The sequence below is a fragment of the Scyliorhinus canicula genome, chromosome 9 (assembly GCF_902713615.1).
Source record: "Scyliorhinus canicula chromosome 9, sScyCan1.1, whole genome shotgun sequence".
In the NCBI taxonomy this organism is placed as follows: domain Eukaryota; kingdom Metazoa; phylum Chordata; class Chondrichthyes; order Carcharhiniformes; family Scyliorhinidae; genus Scyliorhinus; species Scyliorhinus canicula.
Window position 1 is genome coordinate 155,298,213 of NC_052154.1, and position 23,116 is coordinate 155,321,328.

General features: G+C 49.6%; 1 protein-coding gene across 1 annotated transcript in view; it reads left to right on the forward strand.

Annotated features, from left to right (window-relative positions):
• Positions 1-22,630, forward strand: part of mrvi1 (murine retrovirus integration site 1 homolog) — a 270,208-nt gene extending 247,578 nt beyond the window's left edge. Inside the window, exons 24-27 of the mRNA XM_038806059.1 lie at positions 1,802-1,938; positions 15,705-15,827; positions 17,332-17,460; positions 22,057-22,630. Coding sequence (XP_038661987.1) covers positions 1,802-1,938; positions 15,705-15,827; positions 17,332-17,460; positions 22,057-22,303 — 636 coding nt within the window. The 3' untranslated portion in view covers positions 22,304-22,630. The remainder of the gene's footprint in view (positions 1-1,801; positions 1,939-15,704; positions 15,828-17,331; positions 17,461-22,056) is intronic.
• The last annotated feature ends 486 nt before the right edge of the window (positions 22,631-23,116 follow it).

The following is a 23,116-nucleotide window of genomic DNA, read 5'->3' on the forward strand; positions in this document are numbered from 1 at the left end:
GGAGGAAACCCACGCACACAGGGGGAGGACGTGCAGACTCCACACAGACAGTGACCCAGCTGGGAATCGAACCTGGGACCCTGGAGCTGTGAAGCATTTATGCTAACCACCATGCTACCCTGCTGCCCTAAACTGGACTAGTCATGGGTGGCACAGTGGTTAGCACTGCTGCCTCAAAGCTCCAGGGACCCAGGTTCAATTCCGGCCTTGGGTGACTGTCTGTGTGGAGTTTGCATGTTCTCCTCGGTCTGCGTGGGTTTCCTCCAGGCGCTCCGGTTTCCTCCCACAGTCCAAAGATGTGCAGATTAGGTGAATTGGACATGCTAATGTTTCCCAAACGTTAGGTGGTATTTCTGGGAGCGGCGGATTGGGCCTAGATAGGGTGCTCTACTGGAGCATGGGCCTTTGCAGACTCGATGGACCGAATGGCCTCCTTCTGCACTGTAGGGATTCTATGATTCTATGATATAAATACTGTGCCTGCAAGAGTATGTCAGAGGCTAGAAATCCTGCGGCAAGTAACTTACCTCCTAGCTCCCCAAAGCCTGTCCACATGTCAGAGTGCAATGGAATACTCTCTCCTTGACAGGATGAGTGCAACTTCAACAACACTCAAGAATATCAACACCACCTAGTCCAAATCAGACCACTTGTTTGATACCCCTTCCACAAACATTCACTTCCTCCACCACCAACAGTGGCAGCAGTGTGTACCATCTACAAGATGCGCTACAGGAACTCACCAAGACTCTTTAGGAAGCACCTTCCAAACCCATGACTACTACCGTCTTGAAATACAAGGGCAGCAGATGCCTGGGAACAGCACCACCTGTACTTTTCCCTCCAAGCCACTCACCATCCTGACTTGGATATATATCGCCGTTCATTCACTGCCACTGAGTCAAATTCCTGGAACGTCCTCCCTAACAGCACGGTGGATGTGCCTACACCACATGGACTACAGCGGTTCAAGAAGATAGCTCACCGCCACCTTCTCAGGAGCGACCCCACAACCCACCCCCTGGTCAACCGCCACCAGTCCCCCCCAGCCCTAGCAGAAGACCCCATGGCCAGCGGCACGGATCCTGGCTGAGTGTGGCAATCCTGGACACAGTCCGCAACCGGCACACTGGGTTCCCGCATGGTTGGGATCAACATGGCCCGCGCCGGTTGGGGACAGAGCATTTCTGGTGGCCTGGCCGATGACGTGCCTACGCCATTGAAATGGCACGTGGCGCAAGTCACGATGATGTTGGTTTGGAGAGGACGGAGCATGGCAGACCAACGTCAAACCGGCGGCAGCCCCGATTTCGGCATGGGGATCCATTCTCCGTCCGATCGCTGAACACGATTTCGCCGACGGGATACAGAGAATCCAGTCCTGACTCTTTCTCTCTCCCATCTGACTTGCTCATTGTTTCCAGCATTTCCTGTTTTTCGCACAATATGTCATCATGCTGTGTGTGTGTCTGTGTGTTGATATCATTTAAAATGAGCTGCTATCTGTTATTGTGGCGGCCTTTGATGCCATATCTCTCGCAATCGTAAGTATTCTGCACCGGAATCCTTTCAACCTTCGACTGACACACTTCCTGCTGTGCTAAATGTCTCCCTTAATGAAGCATGTGTTAGCCTATCAACTCTCTTGTTATATAATTCTACATGTGCCCATCATTGTGAGGATCTTTACAGCAAGTGTCCAAAGTCTTAGCGCTGAGCTGACATTCCAGAACCGTTCTCTTCAAACACAGCCTGGTTAATAAACAATCTTTCCCTTTGTTATATTTTTCTTCCTTTGTAGGCAGAGGCGAATAACAACAGCAGCATGCTTACCACCAGCACCGCCACCAGTCCCAGCAGCTCCAGCACCATCAATCCCATCAGCTCCAGCGGCCTCATCATTCATCCCAGTCCAACACTGGCTCCTCTTGTGGAACAGTGAGTATGGCACCAGTACTTAAATTCACCATGGAACTCAGTTTCATCCTGCGGTAAACCACTGGAGTATATTATATGTGTATTGTGGTAAAAGGCCAATGTATTACATGTAATGTGGTAAACCACTGCCTGATGGCTCCGCCTCCGCTCAGGCTCGGTATAAAGGTGGCTGATCTCCGCCCCTGCCCCAGTTCGGGATCAGAGGCCAGGAGGCTTTCTGTTTAGCTTATTAAAGCCTCAGTTACATTCACTACTCGTCTTGTGTTCATTGATGGTACATCAATTTAACAAGCTAAACTTTTAAGATGAATTCATCGCTCAAGCCTGATCGCCTGGAGCTGGACAAACAGGCAGCCGACGCCACTGCAACATTCGAGCACTGGCTAAACTGCTTTGAAGCTTACCTCGGTTCCTCCACCGAATACATCACCGACCTCCAGAAGCAGCAAATACTCAACGCACGGGTGAGCCCGCAAGTTTTCCTTCTCATCAGGGACGCCCCCTCGTATACGGAGGCGCTAATGCTGCTGAAGGGACAATACGTAAAGTCAGTAAACGAGGTGTATGCGAGGCACCTTCTTGCCACAAGGCGACAATGCCCTTGGGAATCACCAGCAGAATTCCTGCGTGCCTTGCAAGTACTCCGCTGGAACTGTGCTTGCCAGGTGGTATCGGCTAGACAACACACAGAGCTAATGTCGCAGGCATTAAATCGAATTACATCCGCCAGTAATTGCTAGAAGGGGGTACACTCGGCCTCCCAGAGACAGTGCAGCTTTCAAACTCGCTGGAGGTGGCTTTCCAGAACATGGAAGTCTGCACCTCCGACCACGCGGCACCCTCGTGGGCGCCGCCAACATCCGACTCGAGTGCGGCGCAAGCCTGTGCCGCGCAGCAGCCCGCCAACGGCGGACGCCCGAAGTGCTACTTTTGCGGCCAGGGTAAGCATCCCAGACAACGCTGCCCTGTACGGAACGTTACTTGCAACAGGTGTGGGAGGAAGGGCCACTTTGCTAAAGCCTGCCAGGCCCGACCTGTCCCTAAAACTCCTGGGCCCAGCAGCGCTGCCTGTAGGGGCCGCCCCCAACTGCCGCACCACCCGCCATGTGCGACCCGTGGGCGCCGCCATCTTTGCTGCCACCCGCCATGTGCAACCCATGGGGGCCGCCATCTTCGCCACCATCTCCGATGCCACCCGCCACCCATGGGGACCACCATCTTGGGACCACTCCACAGCCTCCCGGGAGCCCTGCTCACCCAGTCGTACGCTGCTGCTGCTACCTCCGACCGGCCCACCCATCACCTTTCGAAGCTCACCTCCATCACACTCGTCCAGTCCCGACCTCATCACCTCACAAAATCTACGATAGCCGTCCGGATCAACGGGCACGAGACGGGTTGCCTTTTAGACTCCGGGAGCACAGACAGCTTCATACACCCAGATACGGGAAGGCGCTGCTCCCTCCCAATTTTACCCCCGACCCAGAAAATCTCCCTGGCTTCCGGATCACATTCAGTAGAAATCCGGGGGTACTGTGTCGCGACCCTTACTGTACAAGGCGTACTAACTTTAAGCTCTACGTCCTTCCCCATCTCGGCGCTGCCCTATTACTGGAGCTCGACTTCCAGTGCCACTCCAAAGCCTTACCTTAAAGTTCATGGACCCCTGCCCCCCCTCACCATCTGTAGCCTCGTGACCCTTAAGGTCGCCCCACCCTCACTCTTCGCTAACCTCACCACAGACTGTAAGCCCATCGCTACAAGGAGCAGATTATACAGTGCCCAGGACAGGGCCTTTATCAGGTCAGAGGTCAAGCGACTCCTACGAGAAGGGATCATTGAGGCTAGTACTGGAGAGCCTCAGCGGTGGTCGTCAAGACTGGGGAGAAGCACCGGATGGTCATCGATTGCAATCAGACCATCAACCGGTACACGCAGCTCGATGCGTACCCCCTCCCCTGCATATCTGACATGGTCAACCAGATTGTGCAGTATCGAGTCTTATCCACAGTTGACATTAAATCCACTTACCACCAGTTCCCTATCTGCCTGGAGGACTGCCCATACACTGCCTTCGAGGCAGATGGCCGCCTCTACCACATCCTCAGGGTTCCCTTCGGCGTCACCAATGGGATCTCGGTCTTCCAGCGAGAAATGGACTGAATGGTTGACCAATACGGGCTGTGGGCCACGTTCCCATACCTAGATAATGTCACCATCTGTGGCCATGACCAGCAGGGCCATGACAAAAACCTCCAGCATTTCTAAACTCCTTAACCTCACATACAATAAGGAGAAATGCGTTTTCCGCACAACCCACCTAGCCATCCTTGGCTACGTTGTGGAAAACAGAGTCCTAGGGCCCAACCCCGACCGCATGCACCCCTCCTGGAACTTTCCCTCCCCCACTGCTCCAAGGCCTGAAGAGATGCCTGGGGTTCTTCTCTTACTATGCTCAGTGGGTCCCCAATTATGCGGACAAGGCCCATCCACTATTAAATCCACCGTTTTTCCCCTGACGGCTGAAGCCTGCCTGGCCTTCAACTGCATCAAGGCAGATATTGCCAAAGCCGCGATGCACGCTGTGGACGAGTCCATTCTGTTCCAGGTGGAGAGCGATGCATCGGACTTTGCCCTGGCCACAACCCTCAACCAGGCGAGCAGGCCCATGGCTTTCTTCACCCGTATCCTCCATGCCTCCGAAATTCGACACTCCTCCGTCGAATAGGAAGCCCAAGCCATTGTAGAAGCTGTGCGACATTGGAGGCATTACCTGGCCGGCAGGAGATTCACTCTCCTCACTGACCAACGGTCGGTTGCCTTCATGTTTAACAATACACAGCGGGGCAAAATCAAGAACCTCGTCAAGAAGGTCCTGCTCCTCCATGCCAATCCACAATATGCCTACGGCAGGACACAGTCTCCCTCCGGGATTTGGCACCTGCAGGTTCCCCAGCGACCATCACCGCCACCCCCGACCCTACACCGTCTCCCTCCACCACTACCTAGCTACTTCAAAATCTGGCACCCGCAGGCCCACCGGCAAACCATTACCACCACCCCCGCCCATACACTGCCCCCCCCCCCCCCCCCCTCCACCGACTCAACTACCGGATGAAGAAGAGGACAACACACTCCCGGATGCGCAGGTCTCAACACCAGTGCCCACACCACAGCCGGGACTGAGGCAATCATGGCGGAAGGTCAAGGCCCCCGACAGACTTGATCTTTAAGTCCACTTCACACCCGCTAGACTCTTTTTTTTAACAAGAGGTGAATGTGGTAAACCACTGTAGTATATTATATGTGTATTGTAAACTGCTACTGTATTACATGTAATGTAAGGGGCTCACCAGGCTAAATCGCTGGCTTTTAAAGCAGACCAAGTAGGCCAGCAGCACGGTTCGATTCCCGTACCAGCCTCCCCGGACAGGCACCGGAATGTGGCGACTAGGGGCTTTTCACAGTAACTTCATTGAAGCCTACCCGTGACAATAAGCGATTTTCATTTTTTCATGTGGTAAACCACTGCCTGATGGCCCCGCCTCCCCTCGGGCTCGGTATAAAGTTGGCTGATTCCCGTCCCTGCCCCAGTTCGGGATCAGAGACCAGGAGGCTTTCTGTTTAGCTTATTAAAGCCTCAGTTACGTTCACTACTTGTCTTGTGTTAATTGATGGCACATCACATCCTAGAGGTGTTTTTTTAATGATTTATTCATAGCCAAGATCTGGGCTTTACTGGTAAGGCTGGCATTTAGTGCCAGAACCAGAGGGCATGATACAACTAAAAGGGAACAAAGTCCCAGGGTGAGCGCATTTAGCCACATGTTTCTCCGTGCCGAGAATCACATGGCTATACAATGCGACTCACGTTAAATAAGGGGCCTCAGTGGGGAACGCGCTGCCGAGGCTGCACATAGCCCCGTTTTCGACACCGAGGAGCTTCGGCCGCCGGATAGTGAGAGATCAGGACACCATTTATAAATAGTATCCCGATGTCCAAGACCCCCAACTCGACCCCCAAGCCCCAGCGCACTATGGGAGGGTCCCCAGACTCCCTCCACCGACCCCAACAGCTGCACAGGGCCCGATCATCAGCACCCACAAAATCTGGTACCCTGGCAGTGCCCCTGCCAGCTGGATTTGCCACCTGGGTATCTTGGAAGTGCCAGGTTGGCCCACTGCTGGAGTACCCTAGACCCTGAAATTCTACCCCTCAAGATTTCTCATTTTGAACCACTTCTCAGGGATTATTTGCATTACAGTTGCCAAATCTGGCTGGACATTTCTGGAGATTTAATCACATGACCTTTTGTGGTGAATGAGATTCACACGGTATTATAGTTACCAATGTCACTCTGTTCCAAGTACATATATGTATCAATATTGTAAGTGCAGTTGCACTACCTGACCACCAGGGGGAGTAGCTCTGGGAGTACTCGAGAGTTTGTACTGGGCTCCCCCTTGGCTCCGCCCAGAACTCCTCCCCCTGGAGCTGCTGTATAAAGAGTCAGCCAGCCAGTTCACCGAAAGTTCAACGGCTAACAGGCTGGCTCTGTTGTAAGTATATTAAAACCGCTATTCTAATCCTACAAGCACGTGTCCGTAGAATTGATGGTTCCATCAATTTAATATACTTACGAAACAGTCGAAGTAAACCATGGAAGCAGCCCTCAAGCCCGGATGCCTAGAACTCGACCCGCAGGATGCAGAGGCTATGGAAATTTTTTCCCACTGGCTGAGATGTTTTAAGGCCTACCTGGCAGAAGCCAGCACCGCTGGAACAACGGAGGAACAAAAACTCAGCCTACTGCACGCGAGGGTAAGCCACAGAATTTCCACACAGCTAAATCCGGCCGGTTCTTACACCGCACGCTGGCAATATTGGACAAAATGTACGTTAGGCCCATTAACGAGCTTTATGCACGCCACGTGTTTACGACTCGCAGTCAGCGGCCTACAGAAACGCTAGCCAAATTTGTACGGGAACTGAACAATCTTTCAATTATCAAGCCGTTACCGCGGCTGAACATAGGGACCTTGCTGTGCGGGATGTTTTCGTAGCGGGCCTTAGATCTAATTATGTGCGCCAAAGACTGCTAGAAAAGGGGGCCCAGGACTTCGACAATACTGTGGAGGTTGCTACCACTATGGAAGTCTCCTTCTGCAGCCTCACGTCATTTCCCGCGGACGCCGCGACCGCATCGTGGACCCCCGACCAACAATCCCCCCAGGCCTGTGCCGCACGGCCCCCCAGCTAGCGCGCTGCCAAAGCCAGTTACTCTGCTGCCCCAGCCAGCTACTCAGCTGCCCCAGCCAGCTACTCAGCTGCCCCAGCCTGCCATTTCGGTGGCCAAAGCCAGCACCAGCGGCAGCACTGCCCAGCCTGATCCGCGACCTGCAGCAGCTGCGGGAAGAAAGGCCACTATGCCAGAGTGTGCCTCGCGAAAAGGGCCCCAGTTTCGCACTCCCCAGTAGAAAGAACAAATCGCTCCCAACACCAGCGGGTCCGCGGGGCCCGAAACGCTGCGGCCTACGCCCCGACTCTGCCCCCTCCCGCCACGTGCGATCCATGGGGGCCGCCATCTTGGCAAACCCCCACCATGCGGCCGGCCACGTGCGACTCATGGGGGCCGCCATCTTGGACACCATCTTCCTCGCCGCTCACCACGTGCGATCCACGGGCCCCATCTGCATCTCCATGCTCAGAAAGCTCATCTGAAGACTACGACGTCCCCGGGCACTCATCACGCGGCCCGCAACTCAACGCGGTCACCCTAGATCAATCCCGCCCCAAGCACCTACGAAGTTCGATGGCGGAGGTCCAGATCAACAGGTACAGCACGCCATGCCTCTTTGACTCCGGGAGCACTGAGAGCTTTATACACCCAGAGCTGGTAAGACGCTGTTCGCTTCCTATTTTTCCTGTGAGCCAAACTATCGCCCTCGCTTCGGCTTCCCACTCAGTCCAAATCAAAGGACGCACCGTTGCTACGCTCACAATTCGAGGCGCTAGTTGTTCAAAATTTAAACTTTATGTCCTGCCTGACCTCTGCGCGCCACTCTTATTAGGCCTGGATTTCCAGTGCAACCTCAAGAGCCTCACCCTCAGCTTCGGCGGGCCCCTGCCCCCACTCACTATCTGCAGCCTAGCCACGCTGCGCATCTCCCCCCCTCCTCTCTTCGCCAATCTCACTCCAGATTGCAAACTAGTAGCTACTCGCAGCAGGCGATACAGCCTACAGGATAGGGTCTTTATCCGATCGGAGGTCCGACGGCTGCTCATTGAGGGGATCATAGAGGCCAGTAATAGTCCCTGGAGAGCTCCGGTGTTGGTCGTTAAGACCGGGGAAAAATTTTGCATGGTCGTCGACTATAGCCAGACCATAAATCGCTTTATGCTCCTAGACGCGTATCCCCTCCCCAGAATTGCAGACATGGTTAACCAGATCGCCCAATATCGGCTATTTTCCACGGTGGATCTGAAGTCTGCATACCACCAGCTCCCAATCCGCCCGGAGGACCACCACTACACGGTATTCGAGGCCGATGGCCGCCTCTTCCATTTCCTCCGGGTTCCCTTCGGCGTCACTAACGGGGTTTTGGTGTTCCAATGAGCAATGGACCGAATGGTAGACCAGTAGAGGCTGTGGGCCACGTTTCCGTATCTGGATAATGTTACCATCTGCGGCTATGACCAACAGGACCACGACGCCAACCTCCACCGTTTTCTCCAGACGGCACAGAAATTAAACCTCACTTATAACAAGGAGAAATGCGTTTTCTGCACAAACAGACTGGCCATCCTCGGCTACATCGTGGAGAACGGAGTTCTGGGCCCAGACCCGGACCGGGCCCACTTAGAACTCCCCCTCCCTCATTGCCCCAAGGCCCTCAAACGGTGCTTGGGGTTCTTTTCATACTACGCCCAGTGGGTCCCCCAATATGCGGACAAAGCCCGCCCACTCTTTAAGGCCACACGATTTCCCCTGTCTGCTGAGGCGCGCCAGGCCTTCAGCTGCATCAAGGAGGACATTGCCAAAGCAGCCATGCGGGCGGTGGATGAATCCACTCCCTTTCAGGTTGAGAGCGACGCCTCAGAGGTAGCTCTAGCAGCCACTTTAAATCAGGCAGGGAGGCCCGTTGCATTTTTCTCCCGTACCCTATCCGCTTCAGAATTCCGACACTCCCCTGTCGAGAAGGAAGCACAAGCCATCGTGGAGGCTGTTCGTCACTGGAGGCACTACCTCGCAGGTAGGAGGTTCACCCTCATCACCGACCAACGATCGGTTGCCTTTATGTTTGACAACTCGCAAAGGGGCAAAATAAAAAGTGATAAAATCCTTCGGTGGAGGATCGAACTTTCCACCTATAGTTACGATATTAAATATCGACCGGGGAAGCTCAACGAGCCCTCGGATGCCCTATCTCGCGGGACATGCGCCAGCGCGCAGATCAGCCATCTGAAAGCCATCCACGTTGACCTCTGCCATCCAGGAGTCACCCGGATCGCCCACTACATCAGAGCCCGAAACCTGCCTTTCTCCAACGAGAAGGTAAAAGCGGTCACCAGGGACTGCCCGATCTGTGCAGAGTGCAAACCGCACTTCTATAGACCAGACAGGGTCCACTTGGTCAAGGCTTCTAGGCCCTTTGAACGCCTTGCGATCGATTTCAAAGGGCCACTCCCCTCCACTAACAAAAACATTTATTTCCTCAACATCATCGATGAGTTCTCCCGATTCCCTTTTGCCATTCCATGCCCCGACATGACCTCCCACACAGTCATTGCATAGTGTCTTCACCCTGTTCGGTTTCCCCAGCTACGTGCACAGCGACCGGGGTTCGTCCTTTATGAGCGACCAGTTGCGTCGGTAGCTGCTTGACAAGGGCATCGCCTCGAGCAGGACTACCAGCTACAACCCCAGGGGGAATGGACAGGTGGAAAGGAAGAACGCGACGGTCTGGAATACCGTCCTACTGACCTTCCGGCCTAGAAAACTCCAAGTCTCCCAATGGCAAGAAGTCCTCCCAGACGCGCTCCATGCAATTAGATCCCTCCTCTGTACAACGACAAATCAAAGCCCTCACGAGCGGCTCTTCATTTTTTCTAGGGGCACTACCACAGGGATCTCACTTCCGGCGTGGCTGAGGACACCAGGCCCGGTCCTCCTGAGGAAGCACGTCAGGAGGCACAAAACTGATCCCCTTGTTGTAAAGGTGCGCCTCCTCCATTCCAACCCCAGTACGCATTCGTGGAGTTCCCGGACGGTCGCCAGGACACAGTATCTCTTCGGGACCTGGCACTCGCTGGCTCCAGACCCCCCCTACCCCCACTGAGGAACCCCTTACCCCGTTCCCTATGCTGCCGCCCCCTCGCGACCCCGATTCCGCAAGCTCGCCCCACCGGTTTCACGCACCAGCACCAGCCTGCCCCCAGTCTCCGGTCGAGCCAGAGGTGTATGAAGTTTGGACGAGACCCGCCCCGGAGTCTGCCATCGTACCCCACTCTCAACACCCACCCAGCCACCGCAAGAGGCTGCAACCCCGGTGCTCCGCAGATCGAAACGAACAATTCGTCCACCGGACAGACTAACTCTGTGAGCCACCACCCCCGCCGGACTCTATTTTTTTCACAGGGGGTGAATGTGGTGAATGAGATTCACACGGTATTATAGTTACCAATGTCACTCTGTTCCAAGTATATATATGTATCAATATTGTAAGTGCAGTTGCACTACCTGACCACCAGGGGGAGTAGCTCTGGGAGTACTCGAGAGTTTGTACTGGGCTCCCCCTTGGCTCTGCCCAGAACTCCTCCCCCTGGAGCTGCTGTATAAAGATCCGTGCCACAGAGTCAGCCAGCCAGTTCACCGAAAGTTCAACGGCTAACAGGCTGGCTCTGTTGTAAGTATATTAAAACCGCTATTCTAATCCTACAAGCACGTGTCCGTAGAATTGATGGTTCCATCACCTTCCACCTCCAACAAGCCCCGCTTGCTCAGTCTTTTATTCCATCGCCAACATTTTTAAAATTATTAAATGAAAGTGTTCAAAGATAATGGATGGGATTTCCATAAATGAAGGAGATTGTCATCGACTTCAGGAAGCAAAGTGAAGAACATGCCCCTGTCTACATCAATGGGAACGAAGTAGAAAGGGTCGAGAGCTTCAAGTTTTTAGGTGTACAGATCACCAACAGCTTGTCCAGGTCTTCCCATGCTGACATTATAGTTAAGAAAGCCCACAAACGACTCTACTTTCTCAGAAGACTAAGGAAATTTGGCATGTCAGCTACGACCCTCACCAACTTCTACAGATGCACCATAGAAAGCATTCTTTCTGGTTGTATCAGCTTGGTATGGTGCCTGCTCTGCCCAAGACCGCAGGAAACTACAAAAGGCCGTGAATGTAGCCCAAACCATCACGCAAACCAGCCTCCCATCCATTGATCTATCTATAATTCCCACTGCCTTGGAAAGGCAGCCAGCTTAATTAAGGACCCCACGCACCCCGGACATACTCTCTTCCACGTTCTTCCGTCAGGAAAAGATACCAAAGTTTGAGGTCACGTACCAACCGACTCAAGACAGCTTCTTCCCTACTGCCATCAGACTTTTGAATGGACCTACCTCATATTAAACTGATCTTTTCTCTACACCTTGCTCTAACTGTGACATTATATTCTGCAGTCTCTCCTTCCTTCCTTATGTATGGTATGCATTCTTTGTACAGCAACCAAGAAACAATACTTTTCACTGTATACTAAATGAAATCAAAGCAAAAAAAGATTCTCCATTTGGGAGATGTTCTCCCGCCGGAGGAGAATTTCAATCGGTTTATCATCTCCTGGGAGCGCAATCAACAAACAATTCAGTGTTCCCTGCCATGTAGATTTATGCATGATGTGGAATACTAGGGATTCCTGAGGGAATTCTGCTTTTGGGCCGCCTGTTTGAACTGATGGCCTGATAGCAAGGTCCCGCAGTCGGCTGCATACCCCACCCACACCACAAATCAGCCCTGAATCCACCCCCCCCCCCCCCCCCCCCCCACACAGCAGCCCCCCACTCCGCCCACCCATCCCCAAGTTCGAGGGCAACCCGACCCGCTCCCCCCTCCCCCCAGGAACCCTGTAATAGGGAGACCCCCCCAGGGACACCTGTAGTAGGGAAACCCTCCACCCACGAGACCCCAGTGATAGGGAGACCCCCCAGGGACCCCTGTAATAGGGAGACCCCCCCCCCCAGGGACCCCTGTAATAGGGAGAGCCCCCACAGGGACTCCTGTGATAGGGAGACCTGCCCAGGGACCCCTGTAATAGGGACCCCCCCCAGGGACCCCTGTAATGGGGAGAACCCCCCTATAGGGACACCTGCAATAGGGAGACCTCCCACCCCCCAGGAACCCCTGTAATAGGAAGGCCCCCCCACCCACAGCCCCTGAACACAGCACCTCAGGAAAAATATATTGATCTTGATGGTGTTCAAGCACATATTTACCAGAATGGTACCAGGGTTAAATCAAGTGGTCAGGCTGCATCGACTAGGCTAGTATGCAATATAAAGGAGTGATTTAATTGGGATGTTTAAAATAATTTGATAGGGTAAGTGGAGCGAAACTATTTTTCTGCTATGTCGTCCAGAACGAGAGGGCAAAACGTTTAAATTAGAACCAGGTTTTTGGGGATGATGTTGTTGGCATGGTGATGGCACAATGATGCAGTGGTTAGCACTACTGTCTCCCAGCCGGGGTCACTGTCCATGTGGAGTTTGGATATTCTCCCCCTGTTTGTGTGGGTCTCCCCTCCCGCCACCCCCCCACAACCCAAAGATATGCACGGTAGGTGGATTGGCCACACTAAATTGCCCCTTAGTTGGACAAAAAGAATTAGGTACTTTAAATTTAGGGCGGCTCGGTGGCACAGTGGTTAGCATTACTGCCTCACAGCACCAGGGACCTGGGTTGAATTCCAGTCTTGGGTCACTATCTGTGGCGTTTGCACTTTCTCCTCGTGTCTGCGTGGGTTTCCTTCGGGTACTCTGGTTTCCTCTCGCAGTCCAAAGATGTGCAGGTTAGGTGGATTGGTCATGCTAAATTGCCCCTTTGTGTCCAAAAAGGCTAGGTGGGGTTATGGGGAAAGGGTGGCCTAGATAGGGTAGTCTTTCCAAGGGTTGGTGCAGACTCGATGGGCCGAGTGGCCTCCTTCTGCACTGTAGCTATTCTATGGTGTCAGGAAGCACTTCTTCACTCAAAGGCTGTGGAAATCTGGAACCTTCTCTGCCTGTATGCTGTCAAGGATGAGGTCAATTGAAAATTACAAAACTGAGATTGATATTTTTTTGTTGGATAAGGATATTAAGGGATTCAGAACCAAGGACGGTCAATGGAATTAATATATAAATCATCCAAAATGGTGGGAGAGGCTTGATGGGCTGAAAGGCCTCTTCCTGTTGCTATGTTCTTAAGCCTACTTCTGATCCACACTGTTTAGCAGTATGGGATTATGAATTTATTCCTGATTTGCCAGATTATCTTGTTTGAGATTTGTGTGTCAAGGTTTGGGAAAGGGTCTGTCCTCAGATAAATCCTTGATTGGAACATGGAGATCGGGTATCAGATCCCTGCGCTATCTGAAAATTAATGGCAGATATTTGATATCAAGGGGCTTGGAGAGTCAGGACATCAAAAAAGCCCCTCAATTATTCAGAGTCAACTAGAAATATATGATGTAAGATGTCTCTAAACAATTGTTTGCTACTCCGTGACTGGTAACAGGTTTGCTACTTTTATTCCTGTAGACTTGCTGTCATTAAAGGAGTGACTCGAATTAGTGCATCCTTCACTCCTGTCTACTGAAGAAGGTGTTGGTCATGGCTCAGTGGGGAACACAATCCGAGTTTGTACTCCAAGTGCCTATAATGAGGGAGTGCTGCACTCTCTGAGATGCCGCCTTTCAGGTGAAGTGTTAGGCCGTGGCCTTTGCCCCCTGAGGTAGATGTAAAATATCCATTGATCTATTTGAAGAAAAGCAGAGGCATTCTCCTGGGAATCCTAGAAACTATTTTACAACAACATCACAAAAAAATAGGGGTCTGGTCATTATCATGTTGATGATGGTGGGCATAAATTGTCCACCAGATTTCCCGTGGTACAGCAGTGACCACAATGGTTTTCATAGAATTGACAGTGCAGAAGGAGGCCATTTGGCCCATCGAGTCTGCACCGGCTCCTGGAAAGAGCACCCTACCCAAGGTCAACACCTCCTCCCTATCCCCGTAACCCCACCTAACACTAAGGGCAATTTTAGACGCTAAGGGCAATTTATCATGGCCAATCCACCTAACCTGCACATCTTTGGACTGTGGGAGGAAACCGGAGCACCCGGAGGAAACCCACGCACACACGGGAAGGATGTGCAGACTCCGCACAGACAGTGACCCAAGCCGGAATCGAACCTGGGACCCTGTAGCTGTGAAGCAATCGTTTTGTACCTGTAAAACCTCAGATACTTTCGACCAGTTTACTTACTCAAAGCTTTTACCTAGGTGTCTTTCAAAATGAGGAGAACAAGCCACAAACACAGATTCAAGTTCATCAATATTTATTTGACACCCGTAACTTACCTCCTTCCTTCCTTCCTTCCGTCCTTCCCTCCCTTGCTAAGTCCTTGCTGCCGAGGGGTCCGGAGTGCATCCTTTTATCCCCCCTTGACTTTGCAGCTTTTTCCCACTTCTTGTGGCCTTTTGCCAATGGGTATCGAGAGGGGGTTATAGTGTTCAATGGATTTATAGTGGGGGTTATAGTGTTCAGAGTCTGCCCCAGCCTGGGCTTGTGCATATCAATCGGATCGATTATCTCTTGATGGCTGATTGACAAGGCAGGTGGAGACATGTCTGTCTGACCTTCAGTGCATTCGAACTTGGCCAGTTCGATTTCCCATGGGGCTATGTGATGGAGTGATTGTGACTTGTTTTAAAGTGACCAATTATTTAAGTTAAAATGGCCAATTTTAGTCAGCTACGTCCTGGTAAGTCACCACACTGGAAAAGTACTTAATTGGCTGTAAGGCTTTGGGACCCCATTATCACAAAAGGTAAGTCTTCCTTTCAATTTATTTAACCGAGGTATGTTGAAATTACTGTACTTTGTTGATCAACGTTTGTTCAAAAGCTGGGAGGTGAGCAACTTAAACTCCAACCTATCTCGCAATAGCAAAAAAAAGAAAGAAAAATCACTTTTCATGGCCACCATACATCCCAAAGTGCATTACAGCCAATAAGTACTTTTGAGTATTCACTGTTGCAGTGTTGGTAACATGGCAGCCAATTTGTGCACAGCAAGCTCCCAAAAACAGCAATTTTAGACTGACCAGGTAATCTGCTTTTATGATATTGGTTTGAGGGATAGATTTTTGGCCGGGGCACTGGGGATAACTTTCCAGCTCTTCTTCAAAATAGTGCCATGGGATCTTTCACATCCACCTGAACAAATAGTTACAACATCTCATCCATTTAATCTTAAAGATTTAACATCTCACCTTCGAGAGTACTGCACTGAAACGTCAAACTTGATTTTTATACTCAAGTTTGGAGTGGGACTGAAACTTATGTGACTTGGAGATAAGAGTGCTATCCACTGACCTAGGGTTGATGCTCAAGGTGCTGCATGTTCTGAAAAACCAGTGCTGGGTGTACTTTGCTATTTCCGTTTCTCCCTTTCTGAGTCAGTGAAGTTGACTTCTTTGTTTCCTATGTACAAATAAGCGGGAAGCAGAATGGCGATAAGGAGAACGAATGTCCTACTCCAGGAGATGCCCAGCCGGTCAAGGTCGAGATAACTAACTTGGAGACAAAAGCCAAGATCGAAGAGGAAGCTTACAATAAAGGGTGAGATTCCCCTTAGTGCCTGGAGAGAGGCTATGTATAGAATGGAAGGATCTGTATATGATAGTACAGCAACCACCATCGCAATCCACACAGTGTGGAATGCTCAATGTTGAGACTCCTCACTAGGCTTCCAGATATCACAACAATGGCTCTTTCCTCCACACAGTCAGGACCCTGGGAATCCTATTACTTTAGTGCCTGTTGGTAAAACTTTAAAAGAATACTTCTTGTCCTTCGTCTCAACTGCTTGACTTGTTCCCCTGGCAACCGTCCCCGGTCCTTGCAATTTTCCTTCACTCCTGTTGCATTTTTGTAAAATCTCCATAATGGAATCTAGGGAAGCCTTTGCTAGAACAATGGAAGTGTTTAGAGCTCCCTGTGTAGAGTATCGCATCCTATTCAAATATCCATTGATGGTCCACTGTCCCTTCTTTCTGTTCCAGAAGTGATCTAAGTCAAGCAATGCTTCAATCTTTGTTTTAAAGTCCCTCCATAGTCTCACCCTCGCTATCCCTGTAATCTCCTTCAGCCCCGCAACCTCTGAGATCTCTGCACTTCCTCAAATTCTGGTGTCTAGAGCATCCCTGATTTTAACCACTCCTCTATTGGCAGCCATGCCTTCAGTTGCCTGGACCCTAAGCTCTGGAATTCGCTCTGTAAACCTCTCGTCCTCTGTTTCTCAAGTGCCCTAAAATGACCACTCTGACCAAGCATTTGGTCCTAATATCTTCTTATGCGGCTCAATGTCAAATCCTATTTGATAATTGTTCCTGTGAAACGATTATCCACTCCTGTTCGATGGGCTCTGAATGGCTGATAGGTCCAATGCACGATCTGCTGTCTCTGCTACATGCAGGGCAGGTAGTACTTGGAGGGTTGGGTCGATGAGTTGCTTGGAGGTTTGTGTGCTCTCTCCAAAGTCTCAACTTCGCCTCGGTGTGTTTCCAATTAAGTCTCTCAATGTGTTTCAGTGCCGTCCCAAATGAACCTTCTCCATGTTGTCGGCCCCACGGGTCAGCAGGGATGTTTGACCTCTTTGGGGCTGCTCTGAGGCTCCCCAAAAGCATTCCTGCTGTCCTCCTGGAGGTCTTCTGTAAAAACAGAGTTCAAAGCGGAGCAGTTGTTTGAGAGTCTGGTATCTGGCGGAGTTGGCTTTGAGTAGTTAACCTTGATGCTGGGCAGGTTGGTACAGGAAATGATGCTGCTGCTGTTGGACCACCTTTCTTGCCATTGGATTTGGAGGATCTTGCAAAGGCACCACTGGTGGTATTTCCCCAGTGCTTTGAGGTTCCTGCTGTAGGTTACCCAAGTCTCCAAGATAGGTTGTCTAAATACCGCAGTGGGAAGGGCTGCCCTAAGATTGGAGCAGCAGTTTGAACTTAGACAGGCATTGCACCCAAACTGTACTGGGCCACCGACCCAATGTGTTTATGGCCAGCGAAATGTGACAAAGCAGTCAACTTAAAAGTTATGCAAGGCTTTATAAACCGTTTCTGTCTCCAAGTTACCAAGAAGGTTTAAAAGCCCAGCTCAGCCAGGAGCAGAAGATGCAGCAGGATGTCCCTGAGAAGGTGGAGGAGCAGAACATGGAGAAACAGTCAGAGCCCAGCTTCAAAGAAGACAGGAAGTGCAGGTGGGTTCCTGAACTCTTCATTGCACAAACTAAAAGAGTTGCTGTGTTAACCGTGGGTCTTCCCTCCCATTGTAGGCTTCTGGGCAAGTGCTTGTGTGACCCATCACAAATCAAGTTTGAGGTTATTTTAAAGATGCAGGGATGTTTGACCTCTTTGGGGCTGCTCTGAGGCTACCCCAAAAGCATTCCTGCTGTCCTCCTGGAGGTCTTCTGTAAAAACAGAGTTCAAAGCGGAGCAGTTGTTTGAGAGTCTGGTATCCGACGGAGTTGGCTTTGAGTAGTTATCATATGGTTTCATTCATATCCATGTCATATTCATTGTTCTACACCCCAGATTCACAGTCCGATTTCTGAGGGCACCATTATCCTGATTCAGGGTTTGATATCCCTAGCCAGGGTATAATAAAAGTTTACTGTAGCTTCCTTGTTTTTCAACTTTATACTTCCTTTTAATAAAACGAAGAATCCTCTGCTGTTTTTTTACCAGCCTTTTTAACCTGCTCTGCCACCTTCAAAGATTTGTGAACATGATACCACCAGATCCCATAGTTCCTGCACCCATTTAAAATTGGATCATTTAGTTTAAACTGCCCCTCCTTATTCTTCTTGGGCTTTTTATAAGAGAACGTGGCTCATAATCCACATGTCGTGAGTTCAAACCCCATTATGCCACGTTGTAACATGAAATTCAGTCGGAACAAATTCATTAATGATTGTTACAACACCCTGGGCTAGTGCGTGGTCAATTCCAGCCCCACTTGACCCGGAGTCACAACACAAGTGAATTTACCAATAATTCTTCGAACAACACCCAAAGTCTTTAGCCCTTAGCTGCCCAATAATTACAGTCACCAGCTTTGTAAATGTAAACACAATTACATTTTATTAATGACAAGAACTATAATGAAATATGCAGCAAATCCAACTGGTTTACTATTATCCAATTCCTAATTCCCCGGTTTAACTTGCCTCCCACCCTCTGTACACACACATACACACACAAGGGCAGCACGGTAGCACAGTGGGTAGCACTGTTGCTCCACAGCTTCAGGGTCCCAGGTTCGATTCCGGTCTTGGGTCACTTCCTGTGTGGAGTCTGCACGTTCTCCCCGTGTCTACGTGGGTTTCCTCCATTTGCTCCGGTTTCCTCCCACAAATCCTGAAAGACGTGCTGTTTGGTAATTTGGACCTTCTGAATTTTCCCTCTGTGTACCCGAAAGGCACCGGAATGTGGCGACTCGGGGCTTTTCACAGTAACTTCATTTCAGTGTTAATGTAAGCCTACTTGTGACAATAAAGATTATTTTTTAAAAACAAGACAGACAAACATAGAGGGGAGGAAAAGGGTTAAAATCAGAAGTTAAAGGAAAAAGAGTCTTGGTTTCAGATGGTTGTTTCCAGCATTTTACTTCTCTTCAAACATTGCTTTCAGTTTGAGGATTCATTGTAGAGTCATTCAGGCCTCATAAATACAGCACTGACAGCCTTTCCGGAGAGAGAGAAGATTCTTGTCTTTGTTTGCAGCCTGTAATAGTTTTGCTGTAGATTCATTCAATCAGGTTCTCTGCAGCTCCAGGAGTACAGCACTCACAGCCTTTCTGGAGAGATGACAGAGGGGAAGAAAGAGAGGGAGAGTCCTTCTCCCTGTGCTTTCAGGAGTCAAACTGAAACTCCTGAAAATCATTCCACTAGGATAGGATTTAATCACCTCCTGTTACCAGGCAGGTTATTGGCCCTTTTGGGCCAATTCATTGGCCACCATCCAATCAATCAATCCGAGTCCCACCCCATCTCTCTATCTGGTGCCGAAAAGTCTGAAGCCTCCTGTTCAAACCAGCAGAGTGTCCTCTCCTGTAACTTCTGAATTCCTCATTCCTCTGCTACTTGACTTAAAGACAATGTCATTTAATCATCCATGGATCACAAATAATAACGACAAAATGAGAGAAAGGGGAAAAAAAATTAACAAGGACCCTTACATGATGCCAAATGGTGTTTACTGGCTTCTCTCAAAGAAAGCAACCTTCCACCCTCACCCAGTCTGGCCTACGTGTGGCTGCATTCACCCATTGCATGCCAATACATAAGTTCAGTAAACCATTCTGTTGTAAAAAATAAAGTTTTGAAATCATATGGAAACTGCCCAGCCCTAGGCACCACACCGCCGGAAGGATATGATTCATCAGAATTTTATTTTGTATTAATCTTACATTATTCATTCATGGAATGTGGGCATCGCTGGCTAGGCCAGCATTTATAGCCCATTCCTAATTGTCATTTAAGAGTCAACCACCTTGCGGTAGATCAGACCCAGATAAGGATGGTAGATTTCCTTTCTTAAAGGGGCACCAGATGAGTTTTCACAACAATGTTTTTTTGGTCCGTATTAGACTTTTAATTCTATGGTGGGATTCAAATCTGGAACCAGAGTTTTACCCGGGTCTCTGGATTACTGGTCCAGTGACAATACTACTACACTAATACCTCCCCGATAAGCAGGTACCAGGTATCATAGGTTTATACTCCCTTGAAAATATAAGATTAACTATTAGCTGGGAGGATATTCATATTAAAAGAACTCAATAAAGTAGAGAGAAACTGCTTCCTCTTGGTGAGAGCCCACGACAAAGGGGCATAATCTTAAAATTAAAACAATGCCCTTCAGAGGTGATACATAGATACATAGAATTTACAGTGCGGAAGGAGGCCATTCGGCCCATCAAGTCTGCACCGGCTCTTGGAAAGAGCATCCTACCCAAGGTCAACACCTCCACCCTATCCCCATAACCCCGTAGCCCCACCCAACACAAAGGACAATTTTGGACACTAAGGGCAATTTATCATGGCCAATCCACCTAACCTGCACATCTTTGGACTGTGGGAGGAAACCGGAGTACCCGGAGGAAACCCACGCACACACGGGGAGGATGTGCAGACTCCGCACAGACAGTGACCCAAGCCAGAATCGAACCTGGGACCCTGGAGCTGTGAAGCGATTGTGCTATCCACAATGCTACCGTGCTGCCCTGCTGATGCCAGGAACCGTTTTCTCAAATGGAAAGTGTTGAAATCTGAAATCCTTCTCCTAAAAAAGCTGTTGGAGCTAGAGAGTTGGGGGAGAGCAGTAGGGAGAGGGGAGGTCAGTGAAGCTTTCCTGTTGGCTAAGGGTATCAGGGAAATAGAACCAGGTTGTATACATGGAATGGAGGTACGGATTTACCACAATCTAATTGAATAGTGGAACAGGCCTGAGGATCCAGGTGGCCACCTCTTGGCAATAAACCAAGAAGGGACAAAAAAAACCCCCAATGATTTTAAGAAATGCAGAAGTCTGGAGAGTATTCACTCTCAGCTCAGTTGTGGTTTAGTCATATTTTACACGCCTTTAGCCTGCATAACTATTAACTTCTGGATGCTTTATTGCTCTAAATTAGCAATGTTAGTATGCGGTACTCACCAGCACGACACATGTAGATCAACTTGGATTGAAGGAACTCATTGGGTGAAGAGATAATGAAAATGTCACGCTGACAACATCAAAACACTGCTCAAAATCCGCACTCTGCCAGATAACAAAAGTACACCAACTTCATCACTTCCTGTAAACAAAAAGTAGAACCTCATTTACTTCACAAAACCCATCCCCCTACCTCATTGCAACAGAATATTGCTGAGTTTGTGCTCTAGCTATCAGTGCACACATTGTACTGTCAGCAGGGGATGGGGGCAAGAACTCCTCCCCAGTTTCTCTCAGTACCAGGGTCACTGTGCTCATGCTAGGAGGTGCTGTACTTGTACAGGTCTCTTTGCTCTTGGCTCCACAGGTGCTCTGTGCCCAGTCTGTGGACACATGGGATCTGGCTCAAAATCAAAGAGAGAAAGGCATCTGAGTTACCCAGGGATTATAGTCAAGAAAAGCTGGTCACCAACCTTGGTTAATAAAAGGTGTATCTCTCTGTCTGACACTATCTCTCATTCTGTTTCTCTCTCTGCCTCTTGTCTCTCATTCTGTCCCAATTTCTATCTTTGCCTTGCTTTCTGTCTTTCGCCCTCTTTACCTGTTTCTGTCTCTTTGACTCACTTTCTCATGATCCCTCCCTCTCTGTCTCTTTCTAACTCACCTCTGTCTATCTGTCCACTGTTCTCTTGCTCGCTCTCTGTCTCTATCTCTCTCTTTATTCCCTTCCGTCTCTTGTTTTTGTTCAATCTCTGTATTCCTATCCCTGTGTCTTTTGTTCCCTCTTATACTCTATCTCTCTCTGTATTTTTGCCTCTTTTTGTCCCTTTGTCTCTTTCTCTGACTCACTTATTCCCTGTCTCTCTCCATCTTTTTCTGTTTCTTTCCTTCTCTATTCCTCTGTCTCCCTCTGTTTCCATCTCACTATTTGTCTGTCTATCTATCTTTCTCTCCTTCCACTTTTCCTCTGACTCACTCTCTCTCGACTTGTCTATCTCTGCCTTGCTTTTTCTGTCTGCCTTCTCTCTCTCTCTCTCTCTTTCTCTGTCGTTCTCAATCTCTCCCTCTCTCTCACTCTTTCTATCTTAATCTATTTCTCCCATTCTCTGTCTGTCTCTTTCTTCTTCCCCTTCTCACAGTAAGTTTGAAGAAGTTTCAGAGCTGATCGACAGACTGTGCCCGAAGTGTTTGAAACATCGCAGTGTGATCTGGATTGTGGGGGCTGTAGTCCTCTTGTTTGCTGTTCTCATCAGCATCTTCACCTCTCTCCATTATCCGTGCAACGATCTTTCGAACACACCTAGCGGGAAGAGCAGCTGTTCCGCAGTGCAGAAATACCTCTGGCCTTTCTCGGGACCAAGGCACAAGAACCGTGCACAGGTGTAACGGAAAGCATGGCCCCTCTGGGGGAACGAGAGTGCGAATCATTCCACAAGTCAAGCCACCAGCGGCACAGCTTTCACAAGGTTTCCAAAGGCATGTGAACACAGGCGTGTATCGAGGAACTCTTCAACACCATTGTTACGTGCACCATCAACCCACAGAGCAACTGGCTGCCAACTTGCAATTGGGAACAGCAAAGCATGAAATGACGTAACGCTCGGAGATATTCCAGCTATTTAACTGTTTCGCCTTAACAGACCTTTCATAGTTTTATTGTTTCTCTGTGTGTTTGAATGTTATTCCTGATAAAAGGGCGTAAGTGAATATTCATACTTCTGTACAGTCTCAAATCTTTTTCTATTGTACGTCGGTGAATGGAGCACAAATCAGGTTATCCAAAATAGTTCTTTTTACTGACTACCTTGCTGTTTTCATTGGCAATTTCGTACCTGATTTTCAATTTGAGAAAAGTAAACTCCATCTTTAATCCTTCACGATGAGTTACCCAAAACAGGAGAGTCGCAGAGCTGGTTGTGATCAATCCGCTCTGTGCTCTACTCAGACCCACCTTGAGCACTGTGTCATGTTTTGGTCAGGGAGACACAAGAGCAACATACATACATTGGAGGCAGAGCAGAGAAGAGCTATGAGCCTAATACCTCAGATGGACTGAGCAATAAGAAATACTGGCGAAATTTGTGTTTGAAAGGAGAGAACTGAGAGGTGATCTGGAGAGTTTTCTAAAATAAATAAAGACTGCAAATTAAACCAGGAATATGGGGTAGGGAAGAACAGGTTCAAACTCGCAAATGGTAA